This window comes from Leptonotus elevatus, chromosome 15 (genome assembly GCF_054856555.1).
Source record: "Leptonotus elevatus isolate MCC_2025b chromosome 15, RoL_Lele_1.0, whole genome shotgun sequence".
NCBI lineage: Eukaryota > Metazoa > Chordata > Actinopteri > Syngnathiformes > Syngnathidae > Leptonotus > Leptonotus elevatus.
The window spans coordinates 20472451-20492367 of record NC_141253.1 but is presented as its reverse complement, the minus strand read 5'-3'; the positions used below and the strand labels follow the sequence as shown (position 1 = coordinate 20492367).

Genomic DNA, 19917 nt, shown 5'->3' with positions numbered 1-19917 from the left:
TAGCTGGATTCTGAAGTATTCGGTTTAGGTGAACGGTATTGGATTTTTAATAGGTTTTAGGTGAACTAATGAGTACACTCGCGCACACACACAAAATTAAAATAATATTTTTTTTTTAAATAAATAAAAAAAGCAATGATGACATGTCAAATCTGTAAAATTACCGAATGAACAATACTGAGCTCTCGAAGAAAAAAAAGAAAAAAAAAAGAATTTTCATAGTTTATTTTGCTCCTAAAACAAGCAAAGTTAACGTGATGCCCCCAGGGGTTGCTGAGGAAAGTACAACTCCACTCAGTACCATCTAAATTTCTCGATTGCCATTACGGCAACCCAAATAAATCGCTACAGCATTATAAGTATGATTCTAGCATGAATTTTATTGTGTACGTGTTCATTTTGTAGATTTTGACAGAGTCACCTCAAATTTACAATCAGGCGCTTAAAACGCAGCCATAAAAAGTGAAAGAAAAAAAGCCAAAGAAAAGTTGTATCTGTCTAAGTGGACACAAATGTTGAATGAGCACATCACCATAATTGCTGGCGTCGGGCCGAAAACAAAAAAAAATTCACTTTCCAGGAGAACACAAAAATAACATGTTTAACCATTAACATTGCATCATCAGAGAGAGTAAACCATTTTCAACACTTTAGATTGGTAAATATTTTGTACAAATAATACCCACACAAGTGGAATAACCAATAGATTTATATATTTGATAGATTTTTTTTGAAAAAGAAAAAAATAATTTGGCCTGATTCCAGCAATATGTACTGTATTAACCTGCATTAATTTTTTTAAATAGTCAAAGATTAACATGTTTTGGATTGAGAATGCTGGTGGTTCTCCAGAGTGCCTGGAAAAAACTTATGCAAGCAGACTGAGGACATGCAAAGTATTCATAGGCACAATGCAGTCCACAATGGAGTCGAAATCCCGTCTGTAGTTGTTGGTAAATTATTCTGTCAAATTTTGTTGAAGTCTCTGTGAGGCTCTTTGTGTCTCAGACTGTACATTTTCTGACAGAATAATAGTTGTATTGATGTAGTCTTTCTATTAGCCAGTCTTCTTGTCCTTCTGGAAACTGAAACTTGTCCGACGGCTGAGCTTCCTCTGCTTCTGGGCAAAATAATCAGCCCGTGTGGTGCTTGCCCGTGACTCAAGGATGTAGTTCACCTGTTGATAAATAGCATTTCATGAAAAATGAAAAATTTCAATCTAATCTAAATTCACTCCAAATTTAATGTATTTAATTAAGGTGCATTCACACATTGCTGAAAAAAATCTCGTGATTGCTCTTTCCAACACGCTGTGTTGCATGTTTGGTGCACACAAAACAAGCAAACTAGATGAGGTGGCTTATAAGCGAACTCGGATGTGGTATGCTCCACTTGTGCTCAAATGTAAACACATGGTAACAACAAAGGTAAACAAGTCCTCCAACAATAACGACCATATTGGTCATTTTACCATGCACAAAAATACGACCAAGTGTTACATATTGTAGTTTAGCGACCTCTATCGGCCATGTTGTATCAGCCATGTTAAATAGTGTAAAAAAGTAACCGGAATCGAACCCGGGTTGTCTGGTCGGAAGAGTTACTGAGCTAACGGGCCGGTAATGATCTTAGTGGTTGTTTTTTTTACTGTTCACATGCATGTCAATTCGCCGTCACGGACTAATGGTTGGAGTTAGGATGTTGTTTCAGTGAGGTTATACAGTACACGTTACATCTTTACATGGGACACTAATGGTTGAGGTTAGGGAAAGGCACAGTGAGGTTATAGACTGCTAGAAAACACTTAGTCAACACAAACAAAACATGTAGACAACACTAAAACAATCACTGGCCAAAGAGGTCAGTAAGATGAACACATTTTTGAACCAGACGGACCGGGTTTGAATCTTGCTTTTGGATTTAACATGGCTGATAGAGGTTGCTAAACTTAAATACCTAACACTTGGTTGTAATTTGGCACCTTTTTAAAACGACCTATGTGTTCGTATTTACTGGAGGACTGTCTCGACTAAAGATGTGTAAAATAACCAGTTAAACTATCTGCAAAACCATAGGCAAAACACAAATTTTACTGATTAACTCTTTGACTGCCAGACGTTTTCAGAAAAGGGATGCTGTGGGTGCCAGCCGATTTAAGCATTTTGACTGATCTTTCAAGGTCCACAGAAAATGTTGTGTTTGGACAATGGAAACACACATACTACCAAATGAAAGATTGAACTCTCATCTTTCATCAGAAAAAAAAAGTTTGTTTCTACCTTATTCCGTTCTTCAGTAATCAACAATAGAAAATGATAAGTTTCATCCAAATGCTCTTGTTTTGGACCAAAATACGGAGAAATCAAGCTTTTAGTGAAACAATATTATTTCATGCACTCTAGTGAATTTGACACTTTTTTTCCCATGAATGATGCCACAAACATCTAAACAGTGCTTTACTTATGTAAAACACTACCACCAACAATGAAAAAGTGTTTTTTGATAGCAAAATACATTTATTTACATTCAACAGAGTAACAATTTGACACAACAATTTGGCAAACTATTTACAAATGTGTGCAATTGTGGTACTATTTACAATTATGTGGATGTTTCAACTACAGTTTTTCTTTTTGTGTAACACTTTCCTGCGTGCAAGGAGACGCAGCAGGATTTACACAACAGATTTAGTTTCACTGCGATTGCCCCTTCGCGTGCAGCCGCTACACTTTCTTGCCGGACGTTTTTTCCGGGGAATAGCAAATATATACTGCAGTGTGTGTTTGGCCATGTTGCCATCAAGTCTACTATCAGGATCATGATACGGTTACGTTACGGTGGTGTTACGTCTGGCTTCCTCATGTCCTTCATTTCCTATACCGGGTGGTAGATGTTCTGATCCATCTTATCCACTCCATTCATGGTGGCATCGTAGTCCAGAACCAGTGTCTTCTCCGTGATCAGACTGTACCCGCTCCACCGATGAATATGCATTGGACTCGGGGTACTCTTCATCGTCTGATTGAACGTCCGCCTGTGCTCGGTTGTGCTCCGCGTTTTCCGGCGTTAGCATCGCTAGCCGGTGAGGCTTTATGACGTGATAATAGCCGCCGCGTCAACGCTTCCAACTTCGGCGTCAACCTCGGCAGTCACCATCATCATCATCATCGTCGACATCAATGCGCTCTTTAGTATTAGTCGATGCTTTTCGACTACTCTTCATCATCCGATTGAACGTCCGCTTGTGCAAAAGTGCTCGTTTTCCGCCGTTAGCATCGCTAGCCGGTGAGGCTTTACGACGTGATCATAGCCGCCGCGTCAACGCTTCCAACTTCGGCGTCCAGCTCGGAGTCACCATCATCATCATCGTCGTCATCAATGCGCTGTTTAGCATTAGTCGATGAATGAAAAATGCTCAAGCGTGAGCTGCTTGCAACCGGTCGCCATTGTTGCTTCATCAGCCACTGTCCCCTCCGCCTCACGTCTTCTATTGACGCCCACCCAATCTTGTCCAAAGAGAGTCATCACTGCCATCTAGGGGCCAAAACTAGTCATTATACTAACTAGATCTGCTTGATACTTTCAGCACAGCTGGCCAAGGCTTTCCTCCACCCGTTTCCAAAACAAACAAACAAACAAAAACATAGTGAACGTCTTTTAACGTCTTTGGCGCCCCTCCGTAGGATTTTACTAAACGTTATTTAACGTTTTTGGCAGTAAAAGAGTTAAAGTGGAAAAAGACGTTAAAAGTCTTTTAACGTCTTTGGCGCCCCTCCGTAGGATTTTACTAAACGTTATTTAACGTTTTTGGCAGTAAAAGAGTTAAAGTGGAAAAAGACGAGACAAAATCACCCTAAAAGCATTTTTAAGAACGAGTACAAGTACAAATAATATGATTCAATGCCATCAAATGTGATGAAAACTTGATATTGGCGTGAAATGGCGTGTCAATGCTGCTTATCTGTATCGCATTGACCGACAGTCTATTCATATGTAAATCCGTGCTTGCGATTGAGTCCCTCCGGGAGTGACGTCATGCAGCCTACAAATTCGGCCTTCGGAGGACCCAACCTGTGAATTTGGACACAGGCACAGTCTTGAGATGTAGCTGTGCGTTGTCCTCAGACAATCTATGACTGATCTTTACACGCAGTTGTTGCCCGTGTATGACTGGACGGGCTAGCTGAAGATAGCAACACGAGGCTAACAAACAGGTCCGTGTGATGGTTGCGTTTTTTTTTTTGTTTTTGTGGCATCACAACATCCTAGGTATGCCGACGAGAAAAGTATTTTGATTCTAAGTGTTGAGTGGGTCAACAATGAATAAGCAACTATGGTAGTTCTGTGGCTTAAATGCGGAATTTGAATGTTTTCTTTGCCGAACAAATGAGCCACGCCGCAGATGCTAAAGTGGTAAGGATGCAAACAGGGCCAACATGGCTGGCAGGTACTTGTTAAGGAAATCAAGTCTTCATTTGAGTTTTTCATCCGATTCCATCTGGAAAATTATTCTAGATTGCACTGCCACTAATCTTGAAGGAAGGCTAGATTTTGAAGAGAGGTGGAAGAAGATGGACTAAACTGATTTACATGCCTATTTGGGGTTCTTATCTAATTCTGGTCCATAATCCCCTCAACCTACAGAACCATCATCTGCCAAGCCTGAAGCAAGCATGTGATTCAGTAAATGTCTGACAATTTGTGCCTTGCAAGGGAGAGATGTTAGTAACATTACTTTGCATTATCTTTTCGTTATTCTAGGTTGTACCAGCAAAAAGAAGTGCTGCAAAGTCAGTAAGTAAATGCAATATACATGCAGCAAGTATAAGAAATACGTACACATAAAACACATAAAAATCATGTTTTGTATAGGCTGGTGTAAACCGGAAAAGTATTGAACTGGGCTGATGTGTTGACACTGTTATTGTCACTGTACATGGTCAACTTGTGTTATGTAAAGTGACTTCGATGAGTTATGTCTAATAAAGTCAAATAAATAAAAATCAATAGTTGTAAAACATATATTGCTAAATTTTTTCAAATGCATTTTCTCATTCCACTTTATTGTAACTGACATTCTCTTTTTGCATTTTATTTAAAAAAAGAAAAACAAGTTACACAATTCATAAATAAGTAAGTAATAAGTAATCTATCAATGGTAATGGGCAAACGTTTTGCTGTTCATTTGATTTGTAATTGAGATGAAGTAAACATCTTTTTAAGTGTTTAAACAAAATTATTTGATTGTGTTGTTTGAAAACCCAAAACACTTGGCAGTCCACCAGACCAATGAACATTGGGTGTGTAACTAAATACTAACACCATAAAAGGGTTTAAACAAAGGACATTAGGACAAAGTTTATTGATAAAATAGAAAATACTTTATCAATGTTTTTTCCCCTCCAGAAACATTCCAACCATAACAAAATATTTTGTTATGTTCATAAACAAAGTACACAAAGTGATCAGAGGAAAATACATTTAAACAAATACTTTATCATACACTGTTCAGACACTACAAATACAAAAAATGACAAAAAATTCTGCTATCATCACTTCTTTTTCAACCTAAATAAACAAGTTGTTAAAGTTATCATGCAACAACAAATGTAAAACATAAACTATACCCCAAAAAATTATTCAAGTACAATACTGTATGAGATGCTAAAGTCACATGATGGCACGCGATCGAAACAGGAGGGGAGGAGGTAGAGCGGGAGTACGTCTGCCTGTGGCAACTTTGATATGCCTGTTATCTGTTTGACCAAACCGCAGCAGTGCATAAAAGCGTCCAACTGCCAGTATTGATCCGATATCCATACTGACTTGGTATCAATATCGATATTTGCATCTATCCGTCACCACTAACTCAGATGGACTTACTGTACATATGAAACTCTGGGCTACGCCTTGTTGTCGTAGTTACGGCTGACAGTATCGCGCCAAACTCTCATCAACTCTTTGACCGCCAAAAACGTTTAATAACGTTTAGTAAAATCCAAATGAGTGCCACGCCAAAGACGTTCACTATGTTTTTTTGTTTTTTGGGGGGGAAACGGGTGGAGGAAAGCCTTGGCCAGCTGTGCTGAAAGTATCAAGCAGATCGAGTTAGTATTATGACTATTTCTGGGCACTAGATGGCAGCGATTACTCTCTTTGGACAAGATCGGGTAGGAGTCAGTAGAAGACGTGAGGCGGAGCTAGAGTGTTGAGGGGAGAATGGCTGAGGAAGCGAAAATGGTGACCGGTTGCAAGCAGCTCACGCTTGAGCATTTTTTTCAAAGACGAAAAGCATTGACCAATGCTAAAGAGCACATTGATGATGATGATGGTGACTCCAAGGTTGACGCCGAAGTTGGAAGCGTTGACGCCGAAGTTGGAAGCGTTGACGCGGCGGCTTCGATCACGTCGTAAAGCCTCACCGCCGAGCGATGCTAACGGCGGAAAACGTGGTGCACAACCGAGCACTTCTGTACAGGCGGACGTTCAATCGGACGATGAAGAGTACCCCGAGTCCAATGCATATTCATCGGAGGAGTGGGTACAGTCTGATCACGGAGAAGACACTGGTTCCGGACTACGATGCCACCATGAATGGAGTGGATAAGATGGATCAGAACATCTCTTACCACCCGGTATAGGAACTGAAGGACATGAGGAAGCCAGACGTAACACCAGGTCACTGTATCATGATCCTGAGAGTAGACTTGATGACAACATGGCCAAACACACACTGCAGTATATACCTGCTACTCCCCGGAAAAAAAGGCCGGCAAGAAAGTGCACGCGAAAGGGCAATCACAGTGAAACTAATCTGTGGTGCAAATCCTGCTGTGTCCCCTTGCACGCAGGTGAGTTTTACACGTTGATTTCCCCGGTGGGCCAGCGGTCCAGAGGGCCGGGCCACCAAAAAAGAAAAAAAACAAAATGGGAACAACGCATAGATCGGCACTAGGGCGGATTGACCATTGGGGATTTCGGAAAAATTCAGAATGATCGTGGTCAAGGCCGATTTGGACCAGCGTTTTTATTATTATCTCTTTGACTGCCATACATGTTATATAACGTTTAGTAAAAACCTACGGAGGGGCGCCGAGGACGTTAAAAGACGTTCACTATGTTTTTTTTGGAAACGGGACGAGGAAAGCCTTGGGCAGCTGTGCTGAAAGTATCAAGCAGATCTAGTTAGTATAATGACACGTTTTGGCCCCTAGATGGCACCGATGACTCTCTTTGGACAAGATTGGGTGGGCCGCCCACCGTGGGCGTCAGTAGAAGACGTGAGGCGGAGCTAGAGTGTTGAGGGGACAATGGCTGATGAAGCAACAATGGCGACCGGTTGCAAGCAGCTCATGCTTTAGCATTTTTTTCAAAGACGGAAAGCATTGATCAATACTAAAAAGCGCATTGATGTCAACGATGATGATGATGGTGACTCCGAGCTTGACGCCACAGTTGGAAGCATTGACGCGGCCGTTATTCTCACGTCATAAAGCCTCACCGGCTAGCGCAGCTAACGCTGGAAAACGCGGAGCAAAGCCGACCGGGCACTTCTGCACAAGCGGACATTCGATCGGGCGATGGAGAGTAGTCGAAAAGCATCGACCAATGCACATTGATGATGATGATGATGGTGAATCCCGAGGTTGACGCCACAGTTGGAAGCATTGACGCGGCCGTTATTCTCACGCCATAAAGCCTCACCGGCTAGCACTGCTAACGCCGGAAAACGCGGGGCTGCACAAGCGGACATTCGATCGGGCGAGGGAAAGTACCCCGAGTCAATGAGGAGGAGCGGGTACAGTCTGATCACGGAGAAGACACTGGTTCTGGACTACGATGCCACCATGAATGGAGTGGATAAGATGGATCAGAACATCTCTTACCACCCGGTATAGCAACTGAAGGACATGAGGAAGCCAGACGTAACACCACCGTAACGTAACCGTAGCATGATCCTGATAGTAGACTTGATGGCAACACACTGTAGTATATACTTGCTATTCCCCGGAAAAAACGGCCGGCAAGAAAGTGCACGCGAAGGGGCAATCGCAGTGAAACTAATCTGTTGTGCAAATCCTGTTGCGTCTCCTTGCACGCAGGGGAGTGTTACACAAAAAGAAAAACTGTCGTTGAAACATCCACATAATTGTAAATAGTACCACAGTTGCACACATTTGTAAATAGTTTGCCAAATTGTTGTCAAATTGTTACACTGTTGAATGTAAATAAACGTATTTTGCTATCAAAAAACACTTTTTCATTCTTGGTGGTAGTGTTTTATAGAAGTAAAGCACTATTTCGGTGTTTGTGGCATCATTCATGGACAAAAAGAAGTGTAAAATTCACTAGAGTGCATGAAATAATATCGTTTCAATAAAAGCTTGATTTCTCCGTATTTTGGTCCAAAACAAGCGCATTTGAAGAAACTAACCATTTTCTATTGTTGATTACTAAAGAACGGAATAAGGTAGAAACAAACTTTTTTTTTCTGATGAAAGATGAAAGTTCAATCTTTCATTTGGTAGTATGTGTGTTTCCATAGTCCAAACAGACAATTTTCTGTGGACCATGAAAGATCAGTCAAAATGCTTAAATCGGCTGGCACTCACAGCATCCCTTTTCTGAAAACGTCTGGCAGTCAAAGAGTTATTATTATTTCGCGCTCCTCGTGTTTTCCAATACACATAGCCATCCTTTGAGAAATATATGTACAGCCAGCCCACTATTTTTTAAATACAGGCCGACTCGCCAAGACTCTGTAAACAAAGGCACAACAAGCCCACCAACAGCCGCGCAGCCGCGCTCATTGGCCGGCACTTGTGAGGAGTACACACAAGGACTCGCACAAGTCAGCGTCAAACACAAACTCAGAGCAATGCGTGACCAACTGACAGTTTATGCTTCGTCGGATTGTCGCTTTGTGACCGATATAAGCAAAGCTGCAGCAGCCAATCAAACAAACACCAGCACACAAGCGCATCAGCCCACAGGAGCGCACCAGCCCCCGCCCCCTAAATTGTAGGAGCTTGTTACTAGCAAGATATAGCGAGGGAGAAAAGAGAGAAAAAAGTCAAAAAGAGGCAGGTGAGAAGGAAACGGGTGGTGCGGAAAAAATAAGGGAAAAAAAATGTTACGTGAAAGTGTAACCAAATGTGCAAAAATTACCGATCTTTTTAGTGGAGGAAGGGGGCCCAAAGATGCTGAGACAGGTTCCAGCAGCATGTCGACAGGTAGGCCCGGTAGAAAGCACATTTAATATGGCTCAATAATAGACCAAGTAGTCCATACATTTAATGCAAATGATTTGGTAATGGAGCATCATTGATTATTTGTTGTTGCAATGTTCACCATCAAAAAATCATCAAAAAGACCTACATCTGTGATTTGATCACATCACAGTTAGCAGTTAAGGAATGCTTCCTTATTATTTGATATGTGGACAAATGAGCTGGATTATTTTCATATAATCGGGTGTGTGTGTGTGTGTGTGTGTGTGTGTGTGTGTGTGTGTGTGTGTGTGTGTGAGGGGGGTTGGGGGGGATTCGTGTGTGTGAGAGATATTTATGTGTGTGTTTTTTCTTACATCAATTGCTATGTGGTATGTTTAGGAGTTGGATCCCAAAAAACGGAAACACAAATAATAGTTTTGACATTTATTTTTAAAAATAAAGCTTCAACTGAAGGTGATGCATCCATGTAGGCTAACAGTGACATGACAAAGAGAACAAAGGCTCTTGCATCAGCCAGGGCCAAACGCTAAACATGGAATGCCCAGTAAGTCATTAACTAAGCGGTTTGCGCAAAACATACTCACAAACTAGACGAGGCAGCGAAAACTAGACCAGAAACAGCGAGAAGGGATTGTGGATCAAGAGACGTGGAGCTAGGTCGTTAACTATAATTCATTGGGCTGTGGAGGCCAGCAGATGAATCATCCGACAAACAGAATGTGTCTTCCGCTTTTCCCTTTAAAGTCTGTAGTCGCCTCTCATAGGCTGCTGATTACATCAGGCAGTCAAAGGATGACCCTTGGCGGACCACCTGGCTTAAGACGGGTGGAGGGAGTGGAAGTCACGCAATAATGACAGAGAATCCAGGAGCGGGGAACCCATTGGTGTTCCTCAGGCCCATAGCCTTCCCAGTCGACCAAATACTACAGACCCCGCCCTCTCCGCCTAGAATCAAGAATTTCCCTGACGGTATAAACTGGCTCACCATCGATCAGCCGAGGAGAATGAGGAGGCACCATCGACGGGCTCAGTGGACTGGAGACAACTGGCTTGATCAGTGAAACGTGGAATACCGGATGAACTTTGAGAGTCCGTGGGAAATTGAGCTTGACAGAGACTGGATTGACTACAGACTCGATTTCAAATGGACTGATGAAGCGGGGATCCATATTCCTGGACCCCCAAGCCAGATGCATATTCTTTGTGGTCAGCGGTGCGTGAAAGTGCCGCTCTGGTCTCCCGCCACACCCGATGGGCTCTCCGGAGGTGATGCTGTATCGATGGGATGGCCACTTTCCCTACCTGCGAGGGAAACAAGGGGGGCTGGTATCTATAAGCTGACATGAAAGGGGAACGGTCTGTGGCAGAGGAGACAAGTATATTCCACCCAAGGTAGGTGAGTGGACCAAGACGTAGGGTGACGGTGACAGACAAAGTAAAGAGCAGCCTCCAAGTCTTGATTGACCCTTTCTGTCTGTCCATTTGTTTGTGGGTGACAGCCCGAAGAAAGGCTTGCTGTGGCTCCTATGGTTAAGTATCCTTCATTGGGCTGTGGAGGCAAGCAGATGAATCGTCCGACAAACAGAATGTGTCTTCCGCTGTTCCCTTTAGAGTCTGTGGTCGCCTCTCATAGGCTGCTGATTACATCAGGCAGTTGCAACACAAAGGATACAGTCTGAAAGCACAAACATGACAGAGCCATTTCTGTAAGTCATGGTACAGTTGAACCGGGCGAGGATCAGCACCCAACAAGCCTGTTTTGAGTCGCTTGGCGGTGCTGTTCCTTGGCCCCCTCCAGCCAGTGCCTCCACTCCTGCAGAGCCAGAACAATGGCCAGCAACTCGCGGTTACCCACGTCATAATTAGCCTCAGCCGAACTGAGGCGTTGGGAAAAGAAGGCACAGGGTTGGAGCATCTGGTCGACCGGGGAGCGCTGCAAGAGGACTACTCCCACTCCGCAGTCCGATGCATTAACCCCGACAACAACAAAAGTTTGAGATTAGGATGATTAAACACTGGTGGACATGTGAATAAATCTTTTGAGTTTGACAAAGGCGGACTCAGCTCCTGGGCTTCATTTAAACAGCACCTTATTTGACGTGAGCCTAGTCAGAGGTCTTGCTCTCTGGCTATAATTTCGTATTAAGCGCCGATAAAAATTAACGAAGCCCAAAAACCGCTGTAACCTCTTCTTCGTGGTTGGGGTTGGCCAGTCGATCACTGCTTGGATCTTTGCGGGGTCTGCTCTTAAGTGACCCTTCTCTACAATGAACCCCAGGAATTGCACAGACTCTAAACTAAACTGATTGAGCATGTCTCTCAACACATCATTTATTAGCCGTTGAAAAACGGCTGGGGTAATAAACCGCTTTCGGCTGCCAGTATGCGGAATTCAATGGAGTAGTCCGCAACAGAATGGCACGTTGGGCATAATCTATAGTCTACTTCCAGCCTCCTTGCCCTTGACAGGATGATCAAAGCCTCGCTTGAATTCAGGAAAGGAAAGCCGGGAGCGAAGTGCGCAATACTGGTTTGGCCTTTCTTACCGCCATAGCCCAAGTTGCTGCTGTAGCCGTTAGTAAACTCATCATGAACGTTGGTATTATTTTGAGAATATGTAAAGGGTTGTTGGTAAAAAATTAAAGAGCAGTGTTGAATGAATTCACCGCATAACCCGGGCTCACCCCCATAGCAAGACGGATGTGTGAGACTAGGTTCGCGAGGTGAGCCCCCTGATGAGTCTATGGACGAAACATGCGTGGATAAATCATCAAACTGGGTTGCTAATGAATTTAGCGCCTCGCTAAGCTCAATCAAAGACTGCTCATGACGTCCAACCAACTGTCCTTGGGAGTCAAGAGAATGGCATATCTTATTTGAGTCTGCGTGATCCATATGGTCGGACGATTCTGTTATGTTCAGGAGTTGGATCTCAAAAATGCAGACACAAGTAATAGTTTTGACATTTATTTGTAAAACAAAGCTTCAACTGAAGGTGATGCAATTATCGAGGCTAACAGTGACATGACAAAGAAAACAAAGGCTGAAACGCTCAACATGGAATGCCCAGTAAGTCATTAACTAAGCGGTTTGCGCAAAACATACTCACGACAAGACGAGGCAGCGAAAACTAGACCAGAAACAGCGAGAAAGGATTGTGGATCAAGAGATGTGGAGCTAGGTAGCTAACTATCATTCATTGGGCTGTGGAGGCAAGCAGATGAATCGTCCGACAAACAGAATGTGTCTTCCGCTGTCTGTGGTCGCCTCTCATAGGCTGCTGATTACGTCAGGCAGTTGCAACACAAAGGATACAGTCTGAGAGCACAAACATGACACTATGTGTATTAAGAACACAATAGTTAACATTATTATGATTATATATACACATTTATCATTAACAGCAGAAACATCAGCTGTTAAGGCCACTAGTAGAGGAAGTATTGAAGGACAAGGGTGCAAGGGTAACTCCAATCATGGTGGTGAGGAGGTGGTGCCGTTCTTGGAGGAGGAGGAGGAGGATCCGAATGAAGCAGGAACTACGAGTAAGCAGACTTGTACAGATTGTGTTGGGCTGTTGTACTGAGTTGGCAATTGTCCTGTATTATGCGTAGAATTAACTGTTACACAATAATTTTATGCTCCAAGTACAATAAAACTGGAAATATGACCCTATTCACTATTGTAGTAGTTTTGATGGCCTGATGAATTAGATATCTATGTTCCTTTATAATGTTATTGATTATTGTTTTTGCTCATACAGATCTAACAGTCCTGTCACCAGAGACAGAGGCAGAGTCCAGTATTGTGATAGCTAAGCCAAGAAGCCAAGAAACCAAGAAGATGACAGAGATTTGGATTTTTTTGCACGTCCAGCTAGCAAAGATTTGTTTGGTCTGAAGACAGTGCCACTGAGGAAAAGACAGAAGGCAGAGCTGGAGGTGGCAGAGATGAAGATGCTGAGGTTCTCTTTGGGAGTGACCAGGATGGATAGAATCAGGAATGAGTACATCAGAGGGACAGCACATGTTAGAGGCTTTGGAGATAAAGTTAGAGAAGCCAGACTGAGGTGGTTTGGATATGTCCAAAGGAGAGCTAGTGAGTATATTGGCAGAAGGATGCCGAGTTTCCAAATGCCAGGTAGAAGGTCTAGAGGAAGACCAAAGAGGAGGTTTACGGATGTAGTTAAAGAGGATATGAAGGAAGGTGGTGTGAGAGCAGAGAATGCAGAGGACAGGGTTAGATGGAGGCAACTTATTCGCTGTGGCGACCCCTGAAGGGAAAAGCCAAAAGGAAAAGAAGAAGAAGCTAGCAAAGATTAAAAAAACATTTTTTCCATACCACCCTTAACAACCTGTAATGTTCTGTCTAAGTCAGAGGTCGGCATCGAGGTCCGAAGTCCTACAGGTTTTGCATGTTGCCCTTCTCCAACACAGCTGATACATGATCAGCTCATCAGCAAGCTCTGCATAAGCCTGATGTGATCCTGTTGGTTGGAATCAGCTTGTGTTGGAAGTGAAAAACCTCCAAAACCTGCAGGACTCCGGCCCTCGAGGACCAAGATTGCTCACCTCTGGTCTAAGTTATGTATATTTGTTTCCTGCAGGCTTTCCCTTTTCTGTTAGCGGCCCAAAGGTGGGGCTGCTGAGCATGGAGGTGCACACCTGTGGGTAATTGATAATTAGTTCCTTAATTTAAGGCTCCTCCAGCATACCAGTAGGTTGCTGGATCATTCTCCTCTGTTTGCAGTGTATATTCTGGTTTTCGTCTTCTTGGGTTGCAGTGAGTTTGTTTTGTCTAGCATTATTCATAATTTGTTTTTACTTTGTAATTTATGCTCCTATCCACCAATTGGTAGCACCTTTTGTTCCACAGTTTTGTTATTTTGTACTTAACAAGTTTGTTTGCCTCTTTAGTTTTTTTGTTTGTAATAAAGACTATTTGAGTTTTCCGACGTCTTGCTGCTGCTTTGGGGTCCAACTAGTCCAAAGCGGGGATTATTTTGTGGAGCTACTCAGGATGGGATCTGGAGGGTTTTTTTTTGTCTCAGTATTTTTGATTTCATAAAGCTGCTTCTTTTTCATTTCCTATTTTTTTGAGTACTGCTGTTATTGGTTATTTGTTGTATGCTTTTTTCATTGCATGGTCAGTTTTGAAGATTTTGTCATCGTTATCTGATTGACATTCTGTAAATTGACAGGAGTTGGACAATTTTTTTATTGCCAGCAGTAAGTCGAATTTGTTTCCTGTGAGGGTTGGACTCCGCCAAGGTTGCCCTTTGTCACCGATTCTGTTCATAACTTTTATGGACAGAATTTCTAGGCGTAGCCGAGGCGTTGAGGGGGTCCGGTTTGGTGGCCTCAACATTGTATCTCTGCTTTTTGCAGATGATGTGGTGCTGTTGGCTTCTTCAAGCCGTGATCTCCAGCTCTCAATGGAGCGGTTTGCGGCCAAGTGTGAAGGGGTTGGGATGAAGATCAGCACCTCCAAATCCGTGACCATGGTCCTCAGTCGGAAAAGGGTGGAGTGCCCTCTACGGGTCGGGGATGAGATCCTGCCCCAAGTGGACTAGTTCAAGTATCTTGGGGTCTTGTTCACGAGTGAGGGTAGGTTAGAGCGGGAGATCGACAGGCGCAGCGTCGTATCGGTCCGTTGTGGTGAAGAAGGAGCTGAGCCGAAAGGCAAAGCTCTCGATTTACCGGTCAATCTACGTTCCTGCCCTCACCTATGGTCACGAGCTGTGGGTCGTGACCGAAAGAACAAGATCCTGGATACAAGCGGCCAAAATGAGTTTCCTCCGCAGGGTAGCCGGGCTCTCCCTTAGAGATAGGATGAGAAGCTCGGTCATCCGGGAGGGACTCAGTGTCGAGCCACTACTCCTCCGCATTGAGAGGAACCAGTTGAGGTGGCTTGGGCATCTGGTTCGGATGCCTCCTGGACGCCTCCCTGGGGAGGTGTTCCGGGCATGTCCCACCGGCGGGAGGCCCCGGGGACGACCCAGGACACGCTGGAGAGACTACGTCTCTCATCTGGCCTGGGAACGCCTTGGGATCCCGTCGGAGGAGCTGAATGAAGTAGCTGGGGAGAGGGAAGTCTGGGCTTCCCTGCTAAAGCTGCTGCCCCGCGATCCCGGATAAGCGGTAGAAGATGGATGGATGGATGGATAATTTGTACTATGCATGTATGTGATTTGATTGCCTTTGATAAAACTAAGCTACTATTGCATTCAACTGCACAATAATTGTATTAATTTATTTTACATTTTCACTTTTAATTTTAGATGGGGTGTGCCTTACTTATTTTTGTATGAATATCTGCACCACTTGGTTACATAAAGTTTCTGGAATTTGTTTATTAAGCTTCTAAATAACCAATTTCTGATGTTGAAGTTTTTGAAAATTTGTTCACATTTTAGTACAGCCACAGTAGCTGGCTTGGTTGATTTTGTGTGAATGTCACCCATAGGCTAGGATTTTTATTTTATTTTTTTACGCCACACAAGCACACTGGAACAATTCAGAAGCACTTTATGCTACGCTCACAGCAAAATAGTGGGAAGCGTTCCGCTGTTGTGCCAAAAGTATTTACCCTCGAACAAAAATGCATCCCCTGCTAAATTGTCTATATGCAATCGCCGTTTAACCCCCCCTTTTGGTGACTTGTTGTGTATCTGACATTAGTAGATTGTTTTCTTCTTCTGTGGCAGGTTATTTAACATGGGGTTTTGACAGTTGTTATATTTTCAGGACCGAATTAGCACCGTTCCGGTCCTGAATTTATTCTCACTTTCACCCCTCGATATTGCTGAAACTTACTACTGGGGATGCTTCGTTAAAAATGTTAAGGGGAGCTAGAGAGCCTTTTTTTTTTTTTATCGCACAATACATACTATGAAATATTGCTCAGTTTGCCAGGCTAGATGTGTTTGCCAAGTTACATGAGTTTTTGTGCATGTTTAGGCCCTCAAAATCAGTGTTGTTTTCTTGGCGAACAATGCGTAGTGAAGTGAATCTATTTAATTATAACAGTTTGATTTATTTTATTACTATTTAGAAATGGACATAACTGCTTTAATTTACTCAGTATGGCTCCGTGTGAGAATTCAAGTTGATGTGAGGGGGTGAAGCGAATGTGTTAATTAGATTCCTTTGTATTTTACAACCGGTTGAGCAGGGGAGGGTTTTTTTTTGGTGCCATCCCATGGCTCTGAAAACGTTATTCTTTATCTTGTGACTGAGGGGGAGCATTTGGCGATGTGTATTGATGTATCATGTGACTGTCTGAGACGGAGAGGAACGGCTGAGGATTGGTGGAAGAAGACGGGGAGGGGTTTGTAGAGTCACGGAAGGATATTAGTGACTTGCTCGTGGGAGGGGCGTGACAGATGGGGTAGAACATGGCGGTGTTTCACTGCTACCTTGTCTGTCCATAAGCTTATGAAAATAAATCCTGATTTCACCGATCTCATTGTCTTGATTTTGATAATCAACATTATGAACACGGGAAAACAAAGAACAGTTTTCCAACAGTAGCCACACCCACAGTCATTTGCGAAAACTCACAATCTCTGTGTTGTGACATCATGATGGCCTAAACTCTTTTGAGCAAATATGAGGTACATCTGGTTAACCCGGTTGGCAAATAACATTGAAGAAAAAAACATGTATTTTGTTTGTCAGTAGGTAGCACTACCACTATGATGAAATATAAGTTTGTAGATGTCTTAAGGACTGGACTCTCATCAATTTCAACGAGCTCGGCACAGTAGATAAAAACGTCAAGTATTTCTTGTCACTACTAGGTGGCGCTATATGTAAAACCAAATTTTATTGTACAGAAGTCTTCAGGGTGTGACTATTAAGATACATATGAAGTTTGGTATTTTTATTGGAGCTTGTACAGGGGAGTTATTAAGCATTTTCTCTTTCGTGACGAAGGAAATATTAAAGGCAAAATTTGATGCTTCCCCAGATTTTTCCCCAGGTCTTGAGATGATACATGCCAAATTTGAAGTGAATCGGATAATAACTGTTTGAAAGGGGTGACCCCTGTGAATGTCCAAAAATTGGCCAATTGGACGTTCAAAAATTCCTGTACATTTTAGGATATGGCTTCCACTGACCTTTTTGTGCGTCTCAGTGTACTACATGTGCCAATTTTTGTATGTCTCGTCTAATTTTTCCCACTCTACGGGTGCAATAGAACCATGTTGTTATGACAACTTCATAATATAAAATTGTTTGCCAGGCACGAAGAGTGTGCAAAGTTTGGTGAGTTTTTTAGGTCCCCCAAAAATGCAATTCATTTCAGAGAAGAATAAAGAAGAAGAATTTCTACAGATACAATAGGGACCTTGCAGCAGTCACTGCTCGAGCCCTAAATAAGACAATTATAAAGCACTTTTCTTTCTCCTTAATACATTGCCGAGGTATCAGATCAGGACTCGGTATTGGCAGATTCTTAAAATGAGGTGACTCAGATGAAAAATAATGTGAACAGGACATCCCTAATTGAAATACAGTACATATACATGTGTATTTAGGTATGTGTGTATGTACGTCCAGAAATCCAAATGCAATCACATAATTTCCTTGAAGGTAATTTCTCTCTCATCATCTCATTCATTCTCTTGTCCTAGAAATCACAGTCAAAACTCACCTTTAGAACTATTTCACTGACTGTAGTAGAATCCGACTCAAAGTAAAGAGGTTTGTAGTCATTGTTGCTCAGATAAGTGATCTTGAATATGGCATGGTCTGTAAGAGGCAAAGAAAGTTATATTAGAATATAGTTATATTTGAAAAATCCCTTGAGGAATTATAGTAATTGTTGAGACATTCCATTGCTGAACTGTATGACTTCTGTTGTTTTGCTGTCCCTAATCTGGTTTTGGCTAATAAAAATCACAGCACAACAGTCAAAAACAAGCCACACATTTTGTGGTTTGTGTGTGGTTGCAAAAGGGCCATTGAGGACTGGCGCCAGTGCTACATTTTTAATACTTTCTACTTTTCCAAACTGATTAAAATCGCCCTACTACATTCCCAGATTAATGGCGAGCAACAATTTGTTTATCAAAGGTTATTGCTCATCTAAATGTTAACCTTCAGTGGTGATCACACTTGTGAGCTAATTAATTTGATGAGCAGTGTATTTTCCTTTGGGCTTTTCCCTTCAGGGGTCACCACAGCAAATCAGTTGCCTCCATCTAACCCTGTCCTCTGCATGTCTGGCTTCTTAATTCCTATGAAAAAGGAATGGTTGTAAAAGGCTGTAATTTAAGATTGTTTTGTTTATTGTTAGTCATTCTACCAGACGAGTGCCATTTGAGTACACAATGTTTGATAAAGCGTTTAAAGAACAACAAATGTGCCAAAGTTGTGTTTCTATAGCTTAAAGGTTTTAATTTCATTGTTGTTGCAAACGTGATATACGAGTAAATACTATATATTTTGAAAGTGACATACTATTTTTAGGCCCTGTTCACACGGAAGCAAAGCTCCTCACAAAAATGTTGTACACACAGAAACGTTTCAAGACATGCGTGTGTCCAAAAGAAGACGATATATCGTCATTTTAAAAATCAAATCGTTTAACATTTTCTAAATCGTAAAATTTAATTATTAAAAGCTGTTGTTCTTATGTTACGTTACATTCAAATGTTTTTGTGGCAGAATGCTGGATGGGTGCTTTACAAGACATGTTTACAATAGCTACCAACTACTTAATTGTGGCATTTAAGAAAAAACTGAATGTTAAGTTTATGTCAAAACTAATTTAGAATCAGTATACAAATACTGTTGTCTGAACATTTTGCACAGGAATTATTTTTGAACAAATGAGATCTTTAAATAAATGTTTATTGTTTTTTTTTAGGTTAGAATCTATTAAAATCGTAATCGTCCTGAATGTCTGTAAAAATCGAGATTTTATTTTTGGGCCCTAGAAGACGCTGAGGACGTTTAACGGCTGTAATGTATATGCCAAGTCTGGAGTGGCGCTGTAGCGCAGCCACAGGGAGTTAACGGAAAGCATAGACGAAGAATCAGCGAAGAAGACGAACCTCTGATCTGAATATTTTACTGGACAGCCGTTAGGCCAAAACTTTTTAAGCCGCAAGGCCGCCATATTACTTCCTCTCAAGAATCGGTTCTCGGCAAACGATCCTATACATTTACAGGATCGAAATTTTAGAACATTTAAGACAGTACTTAGTAGAAAGAGCATGATTCATGATGTTTTAAATTTGTTAAACATAAACAAGAGGACTTCAGACATTTTACAACTTGCCTTAAATGCTCACTAACACAGATAAGGACAAATTAATGATATTTGAGGGAAATTGCCTTTTTTGTTTGTTTAAAAAAAAAGATTTAGATCTTGATGTATGCTGTGAGATGTTAAGTTTGTTGTTGGGGAAAATAGTATTTGTTTAACTCTTAACACAGAGGGATTAGCAATAACTTTTTACACTAATATTTTGTTATCCAATGCTCTCTCTCTCTCTCTCTCTCTCTCTCTCTCTCTCTCTCTCTCTCTCTGTCTCTCTGTCTCTCTCTGTCTCTCTCTCTCTCAAAATACTATGTGTTTGCATTATTTAAAAACAATTCTTAAAGACCATAACAAAAACATAAGTGCTGTAAATAACAATATTTACAACAAATACGCATAGCGTCAGTTCCGC

At 42.0% G+C, this 19917-nt stretch overlaps 1 protein-coding gene across 9 annotated transcripts in view; it reads right to left on the bottom strand.

Annotated features, from left to right (window-relative positions):
• Positions 1-360: 360 nt before the first annotated feature.
• mapkap1 (MAPK associated protein 1) overlaps positions 361-19917 on the bottom strand; it is an 83259-nt gene continuing 63702 nt past the window's right edge. For all 9 annotated transcript variants that reach the window (XM_086096246.1, XM_086096241.1, XM_086096237.1 and 6 more), the window contains 2 exons: positions 17892-17989; positions 361-1177 (listed from right to left, as the gene is read on the bottom strand). In XM_086096246.1, coding sequence (XP_085952372.1) covers positions 1058-1177; positions 17892-17989 — 218 coding nt within the window. In that variant the 3' untranslated portion in view covers positions 361-1057. The remainder of the gene's footprint in view (positions 1178-17891; positions 17990-19917) is intronic.